The following is a 24,928-nucleotide window of genomic DNA, read 5'->3' on the forward strand; positions in this document are numbered from 1 at the left end:
TAGGCCCCTGAGGGGGGGGGGGGGGGAGGTTGTCCCAAGCCCTAGCTTCCACCCCCAGAGGGTTAGGGGGCAGTGGTGGTGGTGGTGGGGGTGGGGGGGGGGTGTAAAAATACTTAATACCTCAGATGTCAGGCTCTTCAATGTCAGGATCCTGATGTCGGTCATGTGACCGACCGCTGGCATCCCGACAAACCCATACATACAAGCTCCACAATTGGAATAATTCATATTCCTCTAATGGAAATACATTTAATTATCTATACTTAATAATAAAGTTGTAGTCTGTACATAGACTTTTTTTTGGCAGAAATGTACTCCTTGAGACTGTGTATGAACTATGGTGAAAAAAAAAATCAGAATTTGTTTGTCTGGGTGTTCATTCCGGCGTCGTACAAAAACTATATCACTTTTTACCTAAATGGTGGGTCCTACCTGTGTTTTGGAACATGGTTCCAACCCAGGTCAGAGCCCATTTCCACTGCACCTTCGACCCGGGTTATTCCTGGGTCTGCCCCTTTCATACTGTTCTGCCGATGATCCGGCTCTCCCTATGCTGTTGAAGGGAACCTTTACCACTAAGCCACGACCCGGGTTAACCCGACAATAACCCAGGTTATTGCGTCAGTGAAAAAGGTGTATATGGGATGAATTTGGATTGTGTTTTCATTATTGGATAGCTGAGTGACCTAGAAAGAAACTGAGATATGTTTTATCTCAATGTAACATCAGGGAGAAGAGCAATAAAGGAAAAACTTGACACTCAGCACGTACAGTGTGCAGGCTCCTCAAACAAATAATTATATATATATATATATATATATATATATATATATATATATATATATATATATAATTTTTGGGGGACAAATATACTTCTAGGGTCTGTTTATGAACTATGGAGATAAACCTTTTTTCTTTTTTTAAGAAAATATGCACATGCTCCTTCAGTCCAAAATGACACCCCGAATGCAAGCAGTTATATTTGTGTATATATATATATATATATATATATATATATATATCAAGATCTGTTTTGTAGAAAAATCTGACTATGTATTAAGCACTAATCAGCAGGGCCGGATTATAGGTGGGGTGGAAGGGGCAGTCATCCACATTGGGTAGCCCCCACACTGTCAAAAATATTGCCCCATCCAACTCTTTCCTACCTGGCCAGGTCCCGGTAGCAGGACACTGCCATGCCAGACCTGTGCTGATTGCTGAAGCCTAGCTAGGCTGTAACTGATAGTGTCTTTCCTGCTCGCTCCCCTTCCCTCCCACCATTTATCTCTCCTCTCTCTCTCTCCTTCTGTCTTCCGCTCTTTGTCTCACCCTCTTTCTGACCCTGACGCACTCTCTCTTGCCCCCCCCCCCCCGCATCTCTCTCTCTATCACCTGGGCACCTCGCTGTTTCTCGCCCTCTCTTTGTCTCATCCTCTTTCTCTCCCTTACAAGCTCTCTCTCTCTCTCTCTCCCTGAAACCCTCTCTCCTGCTCACTCCCTCTCCCTCTCGTCTGTTCCCTCTCTCTCTCTGGCACCCTCAGTCTCTCTCCCGCTCACTCCCTCTCTCTTCCTACACCCCCTCTCTCTCCCAGACACCCTCTCTCTCACTGACACCCTTTCTCTCTATCTGACTCCCTTTCTCTATTTCGCTCTTCTCTCTTTCTTCCTGATACCTTCTCTCTCTCTCTCTCTCTTTCCCCCTCTCTCCCTTACTCCCCCCTTTTTCTTTCTCCATGACACTCTTTGTCTCTCTTCTCTCTCACTCCCCTCACTCTTTCTCCTGCTCCCCTAAGGAGTAAAGTAGTGACAGCGGTGGGGTGTAGAGTCAATTTTATTTGTGGGACCCACACACTTTTGTTTCCCTTGGGGCCCCCAACTAGCCTTAATCTGTATCTGCTAATCATGCACCTTATTTATTTATTAACAGTTTCTTATATAGCACAGCATATTCCGTTGCGCTTTACAATTAGAACAACAGTAATAGAACAAAACTGGATAAAAACAGACATAGAGGTAGGAAGGCCCTGCTCGCAAGCTTACAATCTATAGTTGACTCATGAAGTTGCAGTATACATGTCAAACCAGTAGATGGCGCACCAAGAGAAATACTACATATCATAGAGTCGCTGGTCAAGTTAACTGCAACCTTTTAGTGTTACCGTAAGTTAAGTAGCAATGGCTTTGGGATCTAAAAGATAATGTTTGTTTGTCTAAAGTGAGACTGGACTGTGAGATTGCCTACTTAATTGGATTTTGTGGTTTACATAAAAAGAGAAAAAAAACCTGTGGATTATTGGTTATTGATGTACTGTTGCAGGGATAAACGCTCGGGGCTGAAGGTGTATATCTTAGTTCCAGCTTCTTCTCCCATGGGCAGCTTTACGTGGATTGCTCACGAGTTAGTGGCCCTAAGCATCTTTTTTTGTTAATCCCTGAAGGAAACACTGCAAATAATGTTTACAAAGACATTTTGAGATCAATGTGTACAATATAAATTATACATCACAATATTAGATGGCACTACTGTATTTGTTAAATTAAACCAGCTGAGCAATAACAGACATACATGTGAGCAAAGCCGCGGGCAAACGCTAGTTTTAACTATATTAATAGCACCAATGTCTATATCTACGATTTTCCTACAATCAAGAGAATGGTGATTGCCTCTTTTAGCTGTTTCTTAGAACACTTTATTTTGTAGCTAGCCAGCTCCAATCAACAGATCTATTATAGTGCAAAGGCATTTTGAGACAGGAGAGGGCCCCCTACCCCCTGAAAATACAGTGCAATATTTCTGAATAAATCACTGGAATAATGTCACCTATTGCTGTAGGGTAAGTACTATAATTGCAATGGGGGCAGGTTGTGTGCTGCTGGTCCCCCTCGATACAGGGGCTTGTGTGCATTCATTATATATAGGACTTTTTTTAGTGACTACAACTATAATTCCACCAATTAAAAGTGTGTTTTTGTAGGCTTACTTGGCAACACTTTCTAAAAACCACTACCTGCATTCTATTCAGTCTGTCGTCACTGTCAGGATATAGCAGTGCATAGCACCCTGTGATAATCTAGAAAGGGTGCACAATGTCCCCTGTGTCCAGGGGTCCACACCCTCTATCCATAGGCCACAGTATCTACTTACCTCCAACGCGTATGCACCAATTTCACTCTCTTAAACTGCCCCTGACTGGCTCATTTGAAACTAGAAAATCACCAAGTTGGTACTTGCTGATATGAGCTAAATGGCCTAATCCTATTCACCTTGCTATTTTCCAAGACTTTACAGAAGTACTTCAGGAATTCCAGAATTTTCTTACATCTCTCCACTCTGAGTATATATAACACCTAGGAGTGGATATACTCATTTTATATACATATATGTGTTAAGCCCATGAAAGGGCAGTTGTTTATGGGATACTTAAATGGGCTATTCATTGCTCCACCATGAAATCCTACATTTGGCAGACAGAGTAATATGGTGGATGAGTGGCATTCTAAACAACACAGAATTATTGTATTGTGGTGAAAGGGGTTGCCTCTCACCTGAATTTCCCACATTCCTGTGGGATCAGTTCCTCCCTCCAAGTGAGACCAAAGCAAGTCCTGTGCAGTTTGCAACAGGAGTGGAGGTTTGGAACTCCAGGTTTTCTGGGTTGCACAGGTCCAGCTGGAAATCATCACTGAAAGTCAGGAAAGGCTTAAAATCTAGTGATGAGCGAGGTTCGGTTTTACTCGGTTTTACTCGGTTCTCAAAACGGCATCTTATTGGCTATCCAAAACACGTGACATCCGTGAGCCAATAAGATGCCGTTTTGAGAACCGAGTAAAACCGAGTAAAACCGAATCCGCTCATCACAAATCCTCATCCGCCCAGTGCTCTGGGCACTGATGCTGAACAGCGTCCAGTGAGTAAGCCAGAGTCTCCTTAGTCCCAGGGACTTATTATACTAGCTGTGCCAGGGAAGTATAGCTGGTTGTGGCTGCAGGCTATTGCAAGCAGACTGAACATTAAGCACTTTAGTGCTGGGACATTTACTTTCACCTGTCTGTCTAATTAATGTGCCGGTTTGTCCGGGCTTATGTGGGTGAATGTTAACGTGCAGAGTCTAGAATTAATAGGACACTGCTTCACCGTGTACCTGCTTGTGGTGAGTCCTAATTTCTGTGACCCTGTTACAATATAGTAATATTAATGACACACTAATCCGTATCAAAAAGACAGTGTCGAATAAAAAGGAGTATTATCAGTGCTACTGTATCTGAGTAATAAGTACACAAAGGTGGTACTATTTGCAAAAGTTCTGCAAAGTTTGTCATGTCACACATCTGATTTTGTGCCTACTATTTGTACACTAAAATACATGGGGGCTGATTCAATAAGCTGTGGTGTTTACAGTGTTGCTAAATCTCTGGGTTAGACACCCATTGCTATGAATTATTATGCTTTTTCCCTGCATGGTAAACACACGGCTAACTTGTATTGACCCATAGAATCCAACTAAACTGCTAAGGTTCTATGGGTTATCCTGCTAGATGAATTTAACATGGCCTTTTTTTCTCGCAACTCCTAAGGCGGTGAGGCAAAATTCTTATTAAGTGCTCCCTCTTAAGTTTAACGTGCAGTGTTTTGACACTTGATTGAATATCTTACGCTAATTGGATCTACCCCATGGACTTAGGTGGGCCATAAATCTATGGCACGATTTCCTGTTCTACCAATACGATCTGCCAAATGGTGGACAACGATGCTCAGCAAATCACCAGAAAGAGCATGTTAATAATCCCCGAGTCACTGATCCGTAAAAAATTTTTGTCAGAATCAGCAAATCAAGGATTTACAACATGGATTCCCTGATCCCCTGACCCAGGCGGGATCCGGTCTGAAGATCGACAGTGTCTAGGTCGACAATGTTTAGGTCGACCACTATAGGTCGACAGTCACTAGGTCGACATGGATGGAAGGTCGACAGGGTTTCTAGGTCGACATGTGCTAGGTTGACAGGTCTAAAGGTCGACATGAGTTTTTTACATTTTTTTATTTTTTTTTATTTTTTTCATACTTAACGATCCACGTGGACTACGATTGGAATGGTAAAGTGTGCCGAGCAAAGCGGTAGCGGAGCGAAGGCACCATGCCGAAGCATGGCGAGCGAACGCGGTGCACTAATTTGGGATCCCGGTCACTCTACGAAGAAAACGACACAAAAAAACCCCCTCATGTCGACCTTTAGACCTGTCGACCTAGCACATGTCGACCTAGAAACCCTGTCGACCTTCCATCTATGTCGACCTAGTGACTGTCGACCTATAGTGGTCGACCTAAACATTGTCGACTTGATGAAACACACCCGACCCAGGCATTGGAAAAATGGGCCCTTTATTCTATAATCTGGCCAACATATCTGGGGAAAATTGGACATTGCACAGGCACACCTGATTTTGTGCTCTGATACAGAGCATTATCCAATAGTTTTTTTCTTATTTCAATTACTTTTTTTCTTAGGAATATAATAAACACAGTATACATAAGCGTGTGCTAACAAATCTTAACCAGTTGACAATGAAAAGGAAAGGAAAATTCCTTATTCTCCTGGTAGTGTTAGGTCACAGCAAAATTAAACCGGGTACACACTAAAAGATGTGTGTACCCGGCGATATCTGAGGCGAAGGGACCTGGTGGGGTGCCAACATCAGCAAGTGCATGGCATCACTAGCGACATCCCCAGATTGAACTGCATGTACAGTCAACGGGGAATGTCGCTAGCGACTCACAGAAGCGCGCATCATTATTGATCTAGTGGGTACACACTAGATGATTTTAACGATGTGTCATTCCGATCCATCAGAGTCGGCCACTTTGTTAAGATAATCATCTAGTGTGTACCCAGCTTTAGAGTCACAGGCAGTATCCTAGGAGAAAATTTTAAAAAGGAGATTTATGGTAGACTTACCATGGTTAAATCTCTTTCTTTGAGGTACACTGGGTTCCACAGGGAATACATTGGGGTGTAGAGATGGATCTTGATCCAGAGGCACCAACAGGCTAAAGCTTTAGACTGTCCCAGAATGCATTGCGGGGCATCCTCTATAACCCCGCCTCCAGGTACTGTGAGCTCAGTTTTGTTAACCAGTCCAATGCAGAAGCAGGTAAAAGAGAAGGCAGATGTTCTTACGACAGGAGAAGGGTCTAGCGGCTAATGCCATACAAACCCAAAGAAGCTAAGTGCGTCAGGGTGGGCGCCCTGTGGAACCCAGTGTACCTCGCAGAAAAAGAGATTTAACCAAGGTAAGTCTACTATAAAACTCCTTTTCTGCAGCGGGGTACACTGTGTTCCACAGGGAATACATTGGGTATGTCCTAAAGCAGTTCCTCTAGGGAGGGGACGCACCTTAGCGGGTATGAGAACTCGGCGTCCAAAGGAAGCATCCTGGAAGGTGGAAGTACCAAAGGCATAGAACCTAATAAACGTGTTAACTGAGGACCACGTAGAATGGGCTTTAATAGCAGCAGGAGCTGGGAGTCCAGCCTGCGCATAAGCTTGGGCAATCACCATTCTAATCCATCTGGCCAAGGTTTGCTTATTCACAGGCCAGCCACGTTTGTGGAAACCAAACAGTACAAAGAGGGTATCAGACCTCCTGATAGAGGCAGTCCTCTCCACATATACTGTATACCGAGAGCCCGTACCACATCCAAAGATCGTTCTTTGGAGGACAAGTCGGAAGAGATGAAGGCTGGAACCACAATCTCTTGATTAAGGTGAAAAAAATGACACCACCTTAGGGAAATAACCAGGGCGAGTTCTAAGAACTGGTCGGTCACGATGAAATATCAAAAAGGGTGGACAATAGGACAAAGTGCCTAAGTCTGACACCCTTCTAGCAGAGGCAATAGCCAGCAGAAACAGGACCTTGGCTGTGAGCCATTTAAGGTCCACGGACTCAAGAGGTTCAAATGGAGACTCTTGCAGGGCATTCAGGGACCATAGACAAATCCCATGGAGCCACAGGAGGGACATAGGGAGGCTGAATCCACAGTACACCCTGACTGAATGTATGAACGTCAGGTATAGACGCAATTTTTCTCTGAATCCACACCGACAAGGCAGATATGTGATCCTTGAGGGAGGCCAGACGAAGTCCTAAATCCAGGCCTTGTTGCAAAAAAAGCCAGAAGTCTGGAAGTACTAAACTTGGAAGCATCATAATTCTTAGCAGCACACCAGGTGAAGTAAGAATTCCAGACCTATAATAAATCCGTGCAGAAGCCGGTTTGCAGGCCTTTAGCATAGTTTGGATAACTGCCTCGGCCCTCATGAGTGAAGCTTGGCCCTCAGGAGTGAAGCTTCAAGAGCCACGCTGTCAAAGCCAGTCTGGCCAGGTCTGGGTAGACACAAGAGCCCTGAATGAGGAGGTCTGGGCATTGAGGAAGTAGAAGAGGACGCTCTATCGATAGACCCTGCAGGTCTGAGAACCACTGCCGTCTGGGCCATGCTGGAGCAACTAGAAGTACTTTAGTATTCCTCCTTCTTGCTTGAACTTCCGTAGTACCCTGGAGGGAACACGTAGGGCAGCCAAAAGTTCCATGGAATTGCCAGTGCATCCACGAATGCTGCTTGAGGATCCCTTGTTCTTGATCCGAAGACCGGAACTTTGTGATTGTGTCGTGACGCCATCAGGTCTTCATCTGGTAGACCCCACTTGTCCACTAGGAGTTGAAAGACTATCTGATGAAGACTCCACTCTCCGGCGTGTACGTCCTGACGACTGAGGAAATCCGCTTCCAAGTTGAGGACTCCCGGAATGAACACAGCCGATGTTGCTGGCAGATAGCGTTCCACCCAACGAAGGATTTTTGACACTTCCATCATTGCCATGCGGCTTTGTGCACTGCCTTGATGGTTTATGTATGCCACCGTGGTGGCGTTGTCTGATTCTACTTGAACAGGCCTGTTCTGTATCAGAGGCAGAGCAAGAGTCAAAGCATTGAACATTGCCCGCAATTCCAGAATGTTTATCGGGAGGAGAGATTCCTCCTTGGTCCACTGACCCTGGAAAGAGTGTTGTTCCAGCACCACGCCCCAACCCCTCAGACTCGCGTCCGTAGTCAGTAGGACCCAGTTGGGGATCCAGAAGGGACAGCCCCTGCTCAACTGCTGGTCCTGTAGTCACCAGCTCAGTGACAGATGAACCTCTGGAGACAAGGAGATAATTTGAGACTTGATCCGATGAGGCAGGCCATCCCACTTGGAAAGGATTAACCTCTGTAGAGAGCGGGAATTAAATTGAGCGAACTCTACCATGTCGAAAGCCGACACCATGAGACCTAGTACTTGCATCGCCAAGTGTATCGACACTCTTTGGCGAGAGAGGAAGTATCTGATCCTGTCCTGAAGTTTCATGACTTTCTCTGGAGACAGAAACAGTCTTTGGCTGTGTGTGTCCAGCAGTGTCCCCAGATGCACCATACTCCGAGCAGGGACCAGGGAGGACTTCTTCCAGTTGACGAGCCACCCGCGGGCTTGTAGGAAGGGTACCGTCTGTTGCAGATGACTGAGGAGGACATCTTGGGAGTTCGCCAGGATCAGCAAGTCATCCAGATACGGCAGGATCCTGATTCCCTGACGACACAGATGAGCCGTCATCACGGCCATAACCGTGGTGAAGATCAGAGGGGCCGTGGCCAGTCCAAACAGCAAAGCCTGGAACTGAAAATGAAGGTTGCCAATAGCAAACCGCAGATATTGCTGATTAAATATGGTAATAGGTATATGCAGATAAGCATCTTGTATATCCAGGGATACCATATAGTCTCCGGTGTCACAACTGAGGGTTTTGGCTGACAGGAGAAAGCCTCAGTTGTAGGGGCTGAGAGGAACTTAAACCGGGGAGGTTTAATCAGACCCCTGGACATGTAAGTGTTAAAAGGAAACCCGAAGGTGTGACCATGACAACCAGGTAAAAGTCAAAATAAAAGTTTATTAACAGACTCCGTGTAAACAAATAGCATTCAAGGTAAATAATGGCAATGTTAAATAATATGATTCCTGGAGCACTCTGACCATGAAATGGTTACACAGGACACTGGTAGGTTAAGAACAGTTGTTAAAGTCCTTAGATGGAATAACCTTACCAGGCCTGGCTGTAGTAGTGAAGATATCCAAGGAACATGCCAGTAGATGGAACAGATGAAGCTGGTAACTTGAATCAGCTGTTGTAATTGCTGGATGGAACCAGCCAGGTGGTAAGACACGGAGTGGATGCGGAATGGAATCAGCCAGATGATAAAGTCACTGAATGAATGCTGGGTGGAACCAGCCAGGTGATGAAACACGGAGTGAATGTAGTAAGATGCTAGGGAGCGTGGAAACAGAGGAGTTGAAGGATGATTACCGGTGGTAGTGGATACTGCTGGAAGCAGATGAAATAGCTGGAAGCTGGAAACTGGATCAGCCACGGAGGACTGCAGAGTCAGGTTGCACCGCAGGATGGTAGGCAGGTGCGGATCTCTTTAGTGGATGCTGGAGACAGGAGCTGGAACCTGGAAACACAACCACAGGAGAGAGACTGGAACAAGGTATGACAAACAAAGCACTGACCATTTCCTGGCCCAGGCACAGGATACTTATACCTGCAGCAATGCAGGCATTGGCTGGGCAATTATGCAGATTTCCAGAGGCAGTGGATTGGAGGAACTGAGACATGTGATTAGATCCAACATGGCTGCGCCCATGTTAGAACTTGGAGGGAAAACTGGCTTGGGAAACCATGTGGAAACATAACTGTAATGGCGGCGCCGGCCACAGAGGACAGGAGACGCCAGACTGACAAATGTATGCTGAGACTCGTGGATGACAACGGAGGCCGCGGCAGGCATGGAACACCACACTGACAACCTGCACCTATAACACAGTAGCGGCAGCGGAGGCCGCGGAGAACGGGAGACGCCATGCAGGATTCAAACATGGCGCCGCTGTGACAGCATCTCAGCGTGACAGGAGGAATGTGCAGTATGTGGACACAGATGAGATCCGGCCTTGGAACGCTGAGCGAGCCTCAGGAGACATCTGAAAGGCAGGTAATGGCGTCCAGATACCCGGATCGTGACAGCACCCCCCCCCCCCCCCCTTTAGGAGTGGCCCCAGGATGCATCTTAGGCTTTAGAGGAAACTTCGAGTGGAAATTCCGGACCAAGGCAGGAGCATGGACATCAGACGCATTGGTCCAAGAGCGTTCTTCAGGACCATAGCCCTTCCAGTCAATAAGATACTGCAACTGACCGTAACGGAAACGTGAGTCCAGAATCTTGGCCACCTCATACTCGATTCCCCGTTGAGTCTGAACTTTAGGAGTTGGAGGAAGTGCAGAATGAAACCGATTCAGGATCAGCGGTTTCAACAGGGAAACATGGAATGTCCTGGGTATTTTCAAGAAGGGAGGTAACTGGAGTCTGTAAGCAACAGGATTGATGACTTGTTCAATTTTAAAAGGACCGATGTAACGAGGAGCAAATTTCATGCTGGGAACTCTCAACCTCAAATTCTTCGTGGACAACCATACTCGATCACCCACCTTGAGAGCAGGAACCGCTCTACGCTTCCTATCGGCAAACTTCTTGTACCTAAATGAGGCTTTAAGCAGGGCTGCGCGGACATTCTTCAAGTTGTTTGAAAACTGACGCAAGGTGACATCCACTGCTGGAACAGAAGTTTCTGGAAGCGGTTGGAATTCTGGAACCTTAGGGTGAAATCCATAGTTGATGAAGAATGGTGTTGAGGAGGATGAGGAATGGTATTGATTGTTGTGGCTAAACTCGGCCCAAGGAAGGAGTTGAACCCAGTCATCTTGGGAGGAAGACACATAAATGCGGAGGAAGGCCTCCAAGTCCTGATTCACCCTCTCGGTTTGACCATTGGTCTGAGGATGGTAAGCTGTAGAAAACTTTAACTTGACTTGGAGGGCTTGACACAAACTTCGCCAAAATTTGGCTACAAATTGTACTCCACGATCGGAGATGATCTCTTCAGGAAGACCGTGAAGTCGGAAGATCTATTGAATAAACACTTGAGCCAACTTGGAAGCTGACGGAAGACCGGTGAGGGGTATGAAATGTGCCATCTTGGTGAACCGGTCAACTACCACCCAGATGGTATTAAACTTGTTGCATATAGGCAGATCTGCAACAAAGTCCATCGACAAATGGGTCCACGGTCGACTGGGAACAGATAATGGAACCAGTTGCCCCGCAGGCGACTGGCGGGGGACTTTGTGTTGGGCACACTTTGGGCAAGAGGCAATAAACTCCTTGACGTCCTTCTTCAGAGTTGGCCACCAGTAGGACCTAGAGATAAACTCGAGGGTTTTCTGAATGCCTGTATGTCCGGCAAAACGGGAAGCATGGGCCCAATGAATGAGCTTCTTCCTCAACACCGGCTTCACAAAACTTTTCCCTGGTGGGGGCGTAGAGTCCATCCCTACCATGGAGAATGCCAACGGATTAATAATAGGATGCTTGTCTGAAGACTCTGACTCGTTTTCTTGCTCCCAAGAGCGGGAAAGGGCATCGGCCTTGCGATTCTGAGAGCCCGGACAGAACTGGAGTTTAAAGTCGAACCTGGAAAAGTGCCCATCTGGCCTGACGAGGGTTAAGACATTGTGCGCCTTTCAGGTATAAAAGATTCTTGTGGTCGGTAAGTATCGTGATTGAATGAGAAGCTCCCTCCAACAGATATCTCCACTCCTCTAGAGCGAGCTTGATGGCGAGCAACTCCTGGTCGCCAATGGCATAGTTGCGCTCAGCTGGGGAGAACTTCCGGGAGAAGAAACTGCAAGGATGTAGATGGCCATCTTTATCCCTCTGGGATAACACCGCTCCTACTCCAACGGAGGAGGCATCCACCTCTAAGATGAAAGGAGAGTCGGTGTCGGGCTGTTTCAGAACTGTACAATATACAAAACAAGGGGGTAAAAGAATTTTGTCGTGCGCAAGAAGCGGCCTGTCACAGGTTAACTCCTAGAGGTGTCCTTAAACCCCTCACCAACAGTGCAAACATCAACAAAGAATTGAGACAACCACTTCACCTGTGAAGGAGGCATCTCAGCTCTAGTACACTGAAGGGGAACCTGCATCTAAATTACAGCTGGGACAACTATGAGTGACGCTTTTTGGGATCCCCACCATACCCACATGCTGTTTTGAACTGTCTAAACCGCAGTTCCATAAAATCTGGTAAAACCTCCACTGTATCTATTTTTGACTGAGAAGCCTGCCTGTCAATTATGCCTTTTACACAGACCGCTGAATTTTAATGAATTTTAATGTTTTGTATATTATTAAAAATTGTATTACACTATATTATTTTCCCTACCTCTTTGTTTTATATGCAAAATGATGGAGATGGATTGGGAAGAATAAGTGAACCTGTGAACATACAGAAGCGCTAGTTAAGTGGTTGTCTCAATTCTTTGTTGATGTTTCAGAACTGGTGCAGAGATGAAACGTTGTTTTAGAAGATGAAAAGCTTGCGTAGCTTCCTCAGACCACTTGGACGGGTTAGCAACCTTCTTGGTTAATGCAGTGATAGGCGCCACAATGGTGGAAAAGTCTCGTATGTAATAATTGGCGAACCCTAAGAACCTCTGGACCCCTTTGAGGGTTAAGGGTATCGGCCAATTCTGGATTGCTTGTAGTTTCTCAGGATCCATCTCTAGTCCGGAACCGGACACGATGTAACCTAGGAACGGAATGGATTTAACTTCAAAGACACATTTCTCCAATTTGCAATAGAGATGATTGACACGGAGACGGGACAGAACCTCCTTTACCCAGAAACGATGTTCCTCCTGATTATTGGCAAAGATGAGGATATCATCTAGATAAACCACGACATGGCGGTATAAAATGTCCCTGAAGATCTCATTCACGAATTGTTGGAAGACAGCTGGAGCGTTGCTCAATCCGAAGGGCATGACGAGGTACTCATAATGTCCATCACGGGTGTTAAAAGTGGTCTTCCACTCGTCGCCCTCACGGATCCGGATGAGATTGTAGGCACCCCTCAAATCCAACTTTGTAAAGATGGTTGCTCCGCTGACTCTATCGAAGAGCTCTGTAATCAAAGGTAAAGGATACCGGTTCTTGACGGTAATGTCGTTCAGACCTCTGTAATCGATGCACGGTCGCAGACCACCGTCCTTCTTAACGAAGAAGAAGCCTGCGCCAGCTGGAGAAGAAGAAGGACGGATAAAACCTTTCGCCAGGTTCTCTTTGATGTACTCCTCCATGGAGTGCGTCTCAGGCAGAGACAACGGGTAAGTTCAGCCTCGAGGTGGAACCTTCCCTGGAATGAGATCAATTGGGCAGTCCCATTCTCTATGAGGAGGAAGGATATCAGCAGAAGCCTTACTGAACACGTCCGTGTAGTCTTGATATGGAGGAGGTGGAACATCAGACGACCTGGGGAAAGAAGAACAAACAGGAAGCACTTTGGATAAACAAGTCTTAGCACAGGAGGGACCCCATGCTAGTATTTGCGTAGTCATCCTGTCAATCGACGGATTGTGGAGACGGAGCCATGGAAGGCCCAAAACCACTGGATGTGTGGCTCTTGGAATCACTAGGAAGGAAATAAATTCTGCATGAAGAACTCCCACTCTCAGACGAACTGGTAGAGTCCTTAGAGAAATAACTGCGTCGAAAATCTTGCTGCCATCTACTGCAGTTAAGGAGATGGACGAAGGAAGTCTCTCGGTGGGTAGGGACCACCGTTTAACATAAGCTTCGGTTATGAAATTCCCAGCTGCTCCGGAATCAAGGAGGGCAATGACGTTCCTGTAACGTTGAGCAATTTGGAGCGAGACTGGGAGATTACAATCATGAGGAGATGGAGAGGAAATCATTACTCCTAGCCGGCCCTCTCCTTGGCGAGCTAGGATTTGGAGTTTCCCGGACATTTGGGACAAGCATTGATAATGTGAGACGGAGCTGCACAATAGAGACAGAGAGACTCAGAGAGACGTCTTCGGCGCTCAGCGGGAGATAGACGGGAACGGCCAATTTGCATGGGCTCATCCTTGGATGGAGACGGTTGACGAAGAGGAGGAGCAGAAGATTTTGGAGCAGACGATCTTCCTCGCTAGGTTGCTCTCTCTCTGAAACGTAGATCAACCTTCGTGCAAAGAGAAATTAGCTCATCCAACTTAGAGGGCAAGTCTCTGGTAGCTAACTCATCCTTGATGCGTTCTGATAAGCCATGCCAGAATGCAGCATACAGGGCCTCGTCGTTCCATGCCAGTTCGGATGCCAGGATTTTGAACTGTATGAGATACTGTCCCACAGTACGTGTTCCCTGGCGTAAACGGAGAATCTCAGATGAAGCAGAGGTTACCCGGCCTAGCTCGTCGAAGATGCGCCTGAATGTTGCCACAAAGTCCGTATAAGAGGACAGCAGGGGATCAGACTTCTCCCATAAAGGTGATGCCCAGTCAAGGGCTGAGCCGCTGAGAAGGGAAAATGATATAGGCTGAAGCTCAAAGTGGATTTCGCATTGGTTAAGAAATCCCCTGCAGAACCTTGAAGATCCGTCAGACTTTGCTGGCGTTGGGAGATGAAGACGTGGAATGGAAATGGGTAAGGAGGGTGGGGTTACAACTGGTGTCACTGTAGTGGACGCACCGGACGTGCCAGGTCCACGAAGGGTCGTTTGAATCCCATCCAGCCGCATAGAGAGATCCTGGAGACAGCGGATGATGTGGCCTTGTGCAGCCTCCTGATGTTCGAGTCTGGCTGCCAGTACTTGCATCGGCCTAGCCGCTTGATCCTGGTCTCCGGCTGGATTCATATGGTCAGTGCTTACTGTCACAACTGAGGGTTTTGGCTGACAGGAGAAAGCCTCAGTTGTAGGGGCTGAGAGGAACTTAAACCGGGGAGGTTTAATCAGACCCCTGGACATGTAAGTGTTAAAAGGAAACCCGAAGGTGTGACCATGACAACCAGGTAAAAGTCAAAATAAAAGTTTATTAACAGACTCCGTGTAAACAAACAGCATTCAAGGTAAATAATGGCAATGTTAAATAATATGATTCCTGGAGCACTCTGACCATGAAATGGTTACACAGGACACTGGTAGGTTAAGAACAGTTGTTAAAGTCCTTAGATGGAATAACCTTACCAGGCCTGGCTGTAGTAGTGAAGATATCCAAGGAACATGCCAGTAGATGGAACAGATGAAGCTGGTAACTTGAATCAGCTGTTGTAATTGCTGGATGGAACCAGCCAGGTGGTAAGACACGGAGTGGATGCGGAATGGAATCAGCCAGATGATAAAGTCACTGAATGAATGCTGGGTGGAACCAGCCAGGTGATGAAACACGGAGTGAATGTAGTAAGATGCTAGGGAGCGTGGAAACAGAGGAGTTGAAGGATGATTACCGGTGGTAGTGGATACTGCTGGAAGCAGATGAAATAGCTGGAAGCTGGAAACTGGATCAGCCACGGAGGACTGCAGAGTCAGGTTGCACCGCAGGATGGTAGGCAGGTGCGGATCTCTTTAGTGGATGCTGGAGACAGGAGCTGGAACCTGGAAACACAACCACAGGAGAGAGACTGGAACAAGGTATGACAAACAAAGCACTGACGGAGGGGGCGTGGCCTGTGAGATGACTGGATGCTCTTGCACTGGGCTCCCACCATAGTTGATTAATTACGGGCTTTAATTCTGCCCTAACCCTTTACTGAGCCACCACAGCTTCATACTATCCCCCCTAGGGCCCCCCTGTACCTGACTCGAGGAGCCGCGGAGCCGGGAGACGTCTCTGCACGTCTCTGCAGGTTGCGGCCTAGCCGGGTCCGGAAGCCGGGGACTCGAGTGCGCGCCGCACCCGGGATTCGAGCTCCGGAAGACACGCGAGTCGCGCACCGGAGGTGAACGGCCGCGGACGCCTCCCAGACTGCATACAGTGCCTGCAAACACGCCTGGACCCCTGTGCACAGAGCTGGAGGTGGAAAAACTGCCCTAAATAAGTCCACACAGGGGGCTTCTATAGCAGCAGATCTGGCACTTGGAGGCCGTGGCGGCCATCTTGGAAAATCCCTGCTGATCCTGGAGCTGGTATTTACTATCTCCTGCATCTTCAACACCCCTGGGCTCAGGGGCTGGGTGAGTGCATCTTTTATCACCATCTGCTGCACCCTGGCTCTGCTGCAGGCAGCTTGGTGGGATGCTGCAGTGAATCTCTGATGTGACCCTCTCTTGCCCTCCTCCACCACTCATGCTTAATGTGTCTAACGCCTGACGGTCCTCCGTGTTCCGCATCTCTGTGAATAAAGTAACCTACCGCTACGCCTGTCCTGGTCTTTTACAATTACCTCTGTGCTCCTCTATCATGGCCCCTAAAAAGGTAAAAGGAGCACTGCCATCTAAAGTGTCTTTTCCTAAACAGAAATCACCTTCAACCTCATCTTCCCCGCGGGGAGAACGTCCAGCTACTGCCTCGACCCCTCTGAAATCAAGTAATTCACTGGGCACCATGTCGATTGCTGGCATAGATGTGGACTCTGAGGCGCCCCTGACGGTGAAATCTCTATGGCAGATTCTGGTGGCATTTAAATCTGATTTAACTACCGATCTTACAGCAGCTATTAGAGAAGTCAAGACAGACTTGACTGAGGTTGGAAACCGTACAGATCATTTGGAGCATAAGATGGAGGAACTTGTGTCGTCCCACAACGATCTCATCACTGCACATGACCAGCAGAGGGCCGATCTGGACGCGCTACGAGATAAAATGGCGGATATGGAGGACCGTTCCCGCCGGAATAACGTTAAAATAAGAGGCATTCCGGACTCGGTGACTAACTCGGAATTGGAAGGCTACACCATGACCGTCTTTCGCAAGCTGTTGCCGGACGCTGACACTCGTGATTTACTTATCGACCGTATACACCGCTTGCCTCGCCCACGTACGGTCTCTAACGATCTTCCCAGAGACACTCTACTACGCGTCCACTTTTTTTCTACCAAAGAAAAGATTCTCAAAGTGGCAAGGAATGTAGGAGATTCTGATGTTCTGGGAGGACTCCAAATCTTCCAAGACTTCTCAGCTGTAACAATGGCGAAAAGAAGGAACCTGGCTCCGATAACGACAGCACTCCGTGCTAACGACATACCCTACAGATGGGGTTTTCCGGTGAAGCTGATCATCACTAGCGACGGATCCTCATATGTCGTTTCCTCTCTGGATGCCGGAATCAAGCTACTGTCGGACTGGGACATCTCCGTTAAACAACCCCAGGGCCTTGGCAGTCACCCTGGAATACGAGCCGAGTGGTCTGCTTATTGAATCTCTTGGTCCCTTCTGATGGCTAAAATATCTTGATTACACCGGGTTATTGGTTGTTTCCTGTTCAGGACTATACCTTGCGATTGGGACTATCCCCTGGGACTATGTGAGTTATATGACGACCCAATCGTGCACACAGTAATTTTTGATATGTCACTGTGATTTATGTGTTGAGTTTTTACGTTCTCTTTCTGCCTAAATGTTTTGTTTAATTGCTGTTTAGGTTATGTTACTTATAAATCCTAAGCGCCTCGGTTGATTAGCTGTCCCGAATGTGATAAATCGGAATTGTTTTAATAGTATATAAATGAGTGGCATGAGTGGTGGCGTCAGGCCACACCACCCCCTTCCTCTTGTTATTCTACTGCACCTGTTCTTCCCCTTGCAGTAGCTATGCAGGCCCGATATACAGGGCCTTCTTGGTTTATTCCCCTTTTATCTATGCCCAATTTTAGTTTATACCCATGTAACTTTCTTCCCCTTTTTCTTTTCTGTCAGTTATTTTTTTCTGGGAAACATCTGCTATTTGGTAATGTGTTAGGCCGGTGGTTCACTGTACGACTGGTGGAGACTGCTGACATGCATTTCATTTATATAAGACATGGTTCGGATTCTGTCATTAAATGTTAAGGGGTTAAACTCCCCTAATAAGAGGAGATTGGCCCTTACATACTTTTTTAAACAGAAGGTGGATATTGCTGCGGTACAAGAAACCCACTTCTCATCTTTGAAACCCCCGGTCTTTGGCGACCAAAGATATCCCCAGCGTTTTTTTGCAAATGGCCCGTTTAAGCGTAATGGGGTGGCGATTCTAATTGGTGCAAAGACGCCCTTTGTGTTGCAAGCACAAGCGTCTGATAAAAATGGCAGATACCTGATTGTGCAGGGCCTGTTAGCTGATAAACTGGTGACTATAGTATCGGTGTATGCCCCTAATGCCAACCAGCTTCCCTTTTTGCGTAAATTATTCACCAAACAAAGCACTGACCATTTCCTGGCCCAGGCACAGGATACTTATACCTGCAGCAATGCAGGCATTGGCTGGGCAATTATGCAGATTTCCAGAGGCAGTGGATTGGAGGAACTGAGACATGTGATTAGATCCAACATGGCTGCGCCCATGTTAGAACTTGGAGGGAAAACTGGCTTGGGAAACCATGTGGAAACATAACTGTAATGGCGGCGCCGGCCACAGAGGACAGGAGACGCCAGACTGACAAATGTATGCTGAGACTCGTGGATGACAACGGAGGCCGCGGCAGGCATGGAACACCACACTGACAACCTGCACCTATAACACAGGAGGGGTGCGGAGGCTGCGGAGAACGGGAGACGCCATGCAGGATTCAAACATGGCGCCGCTGTGACAGCATCTCAGCGTGACAGGAGGAATGTGCAGTATGTGGACACAGATGAGATCCGGCCTTGGAACGCTGAGCGAGCCTCAGGAGACATCTGAAAGGCAGGTAATGGCGTCCAGATACCCGGATCGTGACATCCGGGTTTCATGTCCAGTACAATTGAGCGCGGTGTTTCCATACGGATCGTGGACACTCTCACAAACTTGTTCAGTGATTTGAGGTTGAGAATAGGCCGGAACAGCCCTGCTTCTGAGCGGAGTTTAGAAACTCAAAGTGAAAACATACATGTGATATCAATGTGTCTGTAACCTTACAACTGTCCCCCTAAGCCAAGCTATACTTGACAGAAGTGAGCGCTCTCCCCTACAATCTCCGCTGCCGGCAGCGGCTTCTCGTGTGGAAGCCATCAGACGGAGAGAGGAGGGAAAGAGCGGGGGAATCCCAGCGCCAGCCCACACACACACACACAAGGCTCGGTATGAGCCAGGGGCAATAATACAGCCGTGTGAGAAGGGGAAAAAAATGTGCTGTCGCTCTATAGTCTGTACAAACAGTACATAATATTAAGAACAAGGATTATAGCACTGGAGGATTTCAAATGTTTTTAGTGCTGTGATAGTGACTAATATAATAGTTGGGCAGCAACTACATATTGCATATCATCTGACTGCAATGCCAAACACAAAGAGAAATTAAGGAATCAATGTGAATGTCATGCAGTGTTGAACAGATGCAATCAATGAGAGGTGACATGTTTAATTGCCCAACGGACATAGCCATTATTGTGGGATGAAATTTGGATTGTTACCTATAAACTAACAGACTGCCAACAATATAAATCAGATACACAGGATATAATGGGAAATGTATCCCGAAACATACAACTAGCAGTGTGCCATTTACAGACAGTGGATAAATCATCGCCTTCTGTATGGAGAACAAATAGTGATACATTATTGAATCATTTTTTGGCAACATTATAAGCAGCTACAGTCTACTAAAGCATTCTGCAAGTGTTGCGAATGTGTTTTACAGAAAAATAAGATTTACCAAATACTGTTAGCTTGTTATACCAATCAAGAGAGCAGTTTATAGGATAACACCAAAAAGACACGAACACTGTATTTTTCATAGGCAAATTAGCCTTTTATTGTGTTTTGTACTTTGAGGGATCACCAATCAGAAATAAGTTGTTTTAATATCACACTTTATTTTTCTTATTCACACTATATTTTAATATTTCACCAACTCCCCAAATTATTTTAATGCATACCCAATAAAGAATAGTCATTTTAAGAAAAGGAATGGTGGTTGAGTGCGTCCAACAAAAAATGCTTCTTTCTTCTCTTTTTTTGGTTTTGGTATTTGCATATGGGTCCTAAGGGCCGTACACATTTGGCGATACGCCGCCGAGCTGCCCGACGGCGGATACGGTCGACGGGTGACCCGGCGGCCGGGGGGCAGTGAAGTTTCTTCACTCCCTCCGTCACCCGGCTCCATAGAAGTGCAGGCAAATATGGACAAGATCGTCCATATTGGCCTGCATGCACAGCCGACGGGGCACCAGCGATGAACGAGCGCAGGGCTGTGCATCGTTCATTGCTGGTGCCTCCACACTGCATGATATGAACGTTATCTCGTTCATTAATGAACGAGATCGTTCATATCTTGCAGTCAAATCGCCAAGTGTGTAGGGCCTAGAAGACTCACAAGCATTTGGAGAGCACCTGCAGACAAGAATATATATAAGGTCAAAGACCAAAGATATTTTCAGTAAAGCCGAGAACACCACAATATATTTAATCTGTATATATAAATAAATACATTAGGAAAACTGGTGCGGGATTATTCAAAGTTTGTGTGCATATCTACAGACTGATTGGGCAGTGTGCTGTGCATAAACACTACCCAATCAATCGTGACTGACATCACGAACTGGGCGGCACTTACATGCGCCTGCTCCATTGTGCTGTCAATCACCACCGACTTGTGCTGTGAGTGCACGGACAGTCAGCTGTGCTGTAGGGCTGACATAATATGTCTGAACAACAGCGTTCACAGGCATATGGTTGGTACACACTGGCCGATGAACCAGTGATATATTGGCCGTTCAATTTAACGCCTGATTTATCTCCCAGTGTGTTTACACACCTTAACAGACATGTTCAAATTTATTGTATTGGGCCAGGGCAATGTTATGCTGCAATGTTGACAAGAAGACAGGAAATATCATAAATATATCATAAATAGGGAGGAAACATAAACCATTCATAATCTGTTGTTGCTTGATAAATAGTCCCAGTCTTATTACAGAGGGTACCATGGTTTTTACTGATTATGGCAGCTATCAAGAATAGTATGTGAAATGGCGATTTGAGGAGCTGAGTATTTTTTTATAGCAAGTGTGGAGGGTCATGTTGGACTGTCTGGGTGTCATATTTTTATTTTTTTAAATTTTAGTACAACAAGGACTGCCTGGCAGCACTAGATGGGTGGTCCTCCTTTTCAGCAAAGTACCCAGATATTGTTAGAAACGATTACATAGAGTACGTGCACTTTTTTTTTATTGTTTAGAAAATTCCTAACCCTTCAAGATTTACTACAATTCCTCCACTGCACTACAGCAATCCTGCCAGGAATGTAGCAGTGTTTGTGTGACCTGTCACCTGCAAGACAAAGTTTAACTTCCTTGTGTCTCGTGGAAATCCTCCCTAGAAGTGACGCGAGAGTGGGTTATTCTGACCATATATGACAATTTCCTGCTGTACTCAAGGCTCCCACCGACTGACTACAGCTGCTGGGCCCCCTCTGCTTATCCAGGCTACAGCTGTGACCCCTGGACCTGACTACAGCCATGACTAACCGACAAGGTAAGAGACAGTGCTGTGCCACACCCCTGCTGAGGAGGAGAATGTTTAGGCAGCTACGGCTGCAGCCTGTCATGTGGCTAATCACATGTATACTACAGTGAGTGTATTATTTAGGAATGCATACTATTTGTTGCAGAGGTATTACTATGTTATTTGTTACCTAGCTATGATCTAGGCACTTACGCTTCCATGTAATGAGGACAATGGGCAGCTAAGGCATTCTCAGGTCATGTGATAATATAATGCTCCTGCTTTCTCCACAGCAGACACAGGAATAGCTCAGGCTGGAATATATGTAATAATAAGATTTTACTCACTGGTAAATCTATTTCTCGTAGTCCGTAGTGGATGCTGGGACTCCGTAAGGACCATGGGGAATAGCGGCTCCGCAGGAGACTGGGCACAACTAAAGAAAGCTTTAGGACTACCTGGTGTGCACTGGCTCCTCCCTCTATGACCCTCCTCCAGACCTCAGTTAGGATACTGTGCCCGGAAGAGCTGACACAATAAGGAAGGATTTTGAATCCCGGGTAAGACTCATACCAGCCACACCAATCACACCGTATAACTCGTGATACTATACCCAGTTAACAGTATGAAATATAACTGAGCCTCTCAACAGATGGCTCAACAATAACCCTTTAGTTAAACAATAACTATATACAAGTATTGCAGACAATCCGCACTTGGGATGGGCGCCCAGCATCCACTACGGACTACGAGAAATAGATTTACCGGTGAGTAAAATCTTATTTTCTCTGACGTCCTAAGTGGATGCTGGGACTCCGTAAGGACCATGGGGATTATACCAAAGCTCCCAAACGGGCGGGAGAGTGCGGATGACTCTGCAGCACCGAATAGGCAAACTCTAGGTCCTCCTCAGCCAGGGTGTCAAACTTGTAGAATTTAGCAAATGTGTTTGACCCCGACCAAGTAGCTGCTCGGCAAAGTTGTAGAGCCGAGACCCCTCGGGCAGCCGCCCAAGAAGAGCCCACCTTCCTCGCGGAATGGGCTTTCACTGATTTAGGATGCGACAGTCCAGCCGCAGAATGTGCAAGCTTAATCGTACTACAGATCCAGCGAGCAATAGTCTGCTTTGAAGCAGGAGCACCCAGCTTGTTGGGTGCATACAGGATAAACAACGAGTCAGTTTTCCTGACACTAGCTGTCCTGGAAACATAAATTCTCAGGGCCCTGACTACGTCCAACAACTTGGAAGCCTCCAAGTCTTTAGTAGCCGCAGGCACCACGATAGGTTGGTTCAAATGAAAAGCTGATACCACCTTAGGGAGAAACTGGGGACGAGTCCTCAATTCTGCCCTATCCATATGGAAAATCAGAAAAGGGCTTTTACATGACAAAGCCGCCAATTCTGACACACGCCTGGCCGAAGCCAAGGCCAACAGCATGACCACTTTCCACGTGAGATATTTTAATTCCACGTTTTAAGTGGCTCAAACCAATGTGACTTTAGGAAATCCAACACCACGTTGAGATCCCAAGGTGCCACTGGAGGCACAAAAGGGGGCTGAATATGCAGCACTCCCTTAACAAAAGTCTGAACTTCAGGTAGTGAAACCAGTTCTCTCTGGAAGAAAATCGATAGAGCCGAAATCTGGACCTTAATGGAACCCAATTTTAGGCCCATAGTCACCCCTGACTGTAGGAAGTGCAGAAAACGGCCCAGCTCTAATTCCTCCGTTGGGGCCTTCCTGGCCTCACACCACCCAACATATTTTCGCCAAATGCGGTGATAATGGTTTGCGGTCACTTCTTTCCTAGCTTTAATCAGCGTAGGAATGACTTCCTCCGGAATGCCCTTTTCTTTCAGGATCCGGTGTTCAACCGCCATGCCGTCAACGCAGCCGCGGTAAGTCTTGGAACAGCCTGGGCCCCTGCTGCAGCAGGTCCTGTCTGAGCGGCAGAGGCCATGGGTCCTCTGAGATAATTTCTTGAAGTTCCGGGTACCAAGCTCTTCTTGGCCAATCCGGAACAATGAGTATAGTTCTTACTCCTCTTTTTCTTATTATCCTCAGTACCTTGGGTATGAGAGGAAGAGGAGGGAACACATAAACCGACTGGTACACCCACGGTGTCACCAGAGCGTCCACAGCTATCGCCTGAGGGTCCCTTGACCTGGCGCAATATCTTTTTAGCTTTTTGTTGAGGCGGGACGCCATCATGTCCACCTGTGGCCTTTCCCAATGGTGTACAATCATTTGGAAGACTTCTGGATGAAATCCCCTCTCTCCCGGGTGGAAGTCGTGCCAGCTGAGAAAGTCTGCTTCCCAGTTGTCCACTCCGGAAATGAACACTGCTGACAGTGCTAACACATGATTTTCCGCCCATCGGAAAATCCTTGTGGCTTCTGCCATCGCCATCCTGCTTCTTGTGCCGCCCTGTTGCTATACATGGGCGACCGCCGTGATGTTGTCTGACTGGATCAGCACCGGCTGGTGTTGAAGCAGGGGTCTAGCCTAACTTAGGGCATTGTAAATGGCCCTTAGTTCCAGAATATTTATGTGTAGGGAAGTCTCCTGACTCGACCATAGTCCTTGGAAGTTTCTTCCCTGTGTGACTGCCCCCCAGCCTCGAAGGCTGGCATCCGTGGTCACCAGGACCCAGTCCTGTATGCCGAATCTGCGGCCCTCTAGAAGATGAGCACTCTGCAGCCACCACAACAGCGACACCCTGGCCCTTGGAGACAGGGTTATCAGCCGATGCATCTGAAGATGCGACCCGGACCACTTGTCCAACAGATCCCACTGGAAGATCCTTGCATGGAACCTGCCGAATGGAATTTCTTCGTAAGAAGCTACCATCTGTCCCAGGACTCGCGTGCACTGATGCACCGACACCTGTATTTGTTTTAGGAGGTCTCTGACTAGAGATGACAACTCCTTGGCCTTCCCCTCCGGGAGAAACACTTTTTCCTGTTCTGTGTCCAGAACCATACCCAGGAACAGTAGACGCGTCGTAGGAACCAGCTGCGACTTTGGAATATTCAGAATCCAGCCGTGCTGTTGTAGCACTTCCCGAGATAGTGCTACTCCGACCAACAACTGCTCCCTGGACCTCGCCTTTATAAGGAGATCGTCCAAGTAGGGATAATTATAACTCCCTTTTTTTGAAGGAGTATCCTCATTTCGGCCATTACCTTGGTAAACCCTCGGTGCCGGGGACAGACCAACGGCAACGTCTGGAATTGGTAATGACAGTCCTGTACCACAATTTTGAGGTACTCCTGGTGAGGAGGGTAAATGGGGACATGCAGGTAAGCATCCCTGATGTCCAGTGATACCATGTAATCCCCTTCGTCCAGGCTTGCAATAACCGCCCTGAGCGATTCCATTT

General features: G+C 47.0%; 1 protein-coding gene across 1 annotated transcript in view; it reads left to right on the plus strand.

The window, feature by feature from the left end:
• The first annotated feature begins 21,447 nt into the window (after positions 1 to 21,447).
• Positions 21,448 to 24,928, plus strand: part of PFKFB3 (6-phosphofructo-2-kinase/fructose-2,6-biphosphatase 3) — a 147,669-nt gene continuing 144,188 nt past the window's right edge. The window contains exon 1 of the mRNA XM_063926804.1: positions 21,448 to 21,574. Within this exon, the coding sequence (XP_063782874.1) occupies positions 21,559 to 21,574 (16 nt within the window). The 5' untranslated portion in view covers positions 21,448 to 21,558. The remainder of the gene's footprint in view (positions 21,575 to 24,928) is intronic.

The sequence above is a fragment of the Pseudophryne corroboree genome, chromosome 6 (genome assembly GCF_028390025.1).
Source record: "Pseudophryne corroboree isolate aPseCor3 chromosome 6, aPseCor3.hap2, whole genome shotgun sequence".
In the NCBI taxonomy this organism is placed as follows: domain Eukaryota; kingdom Metazoa; phylum Chordata; class Amphibia; order Anura; family Myobatrachidae; genus Pseudophryne; species Pseudophryne corroboree.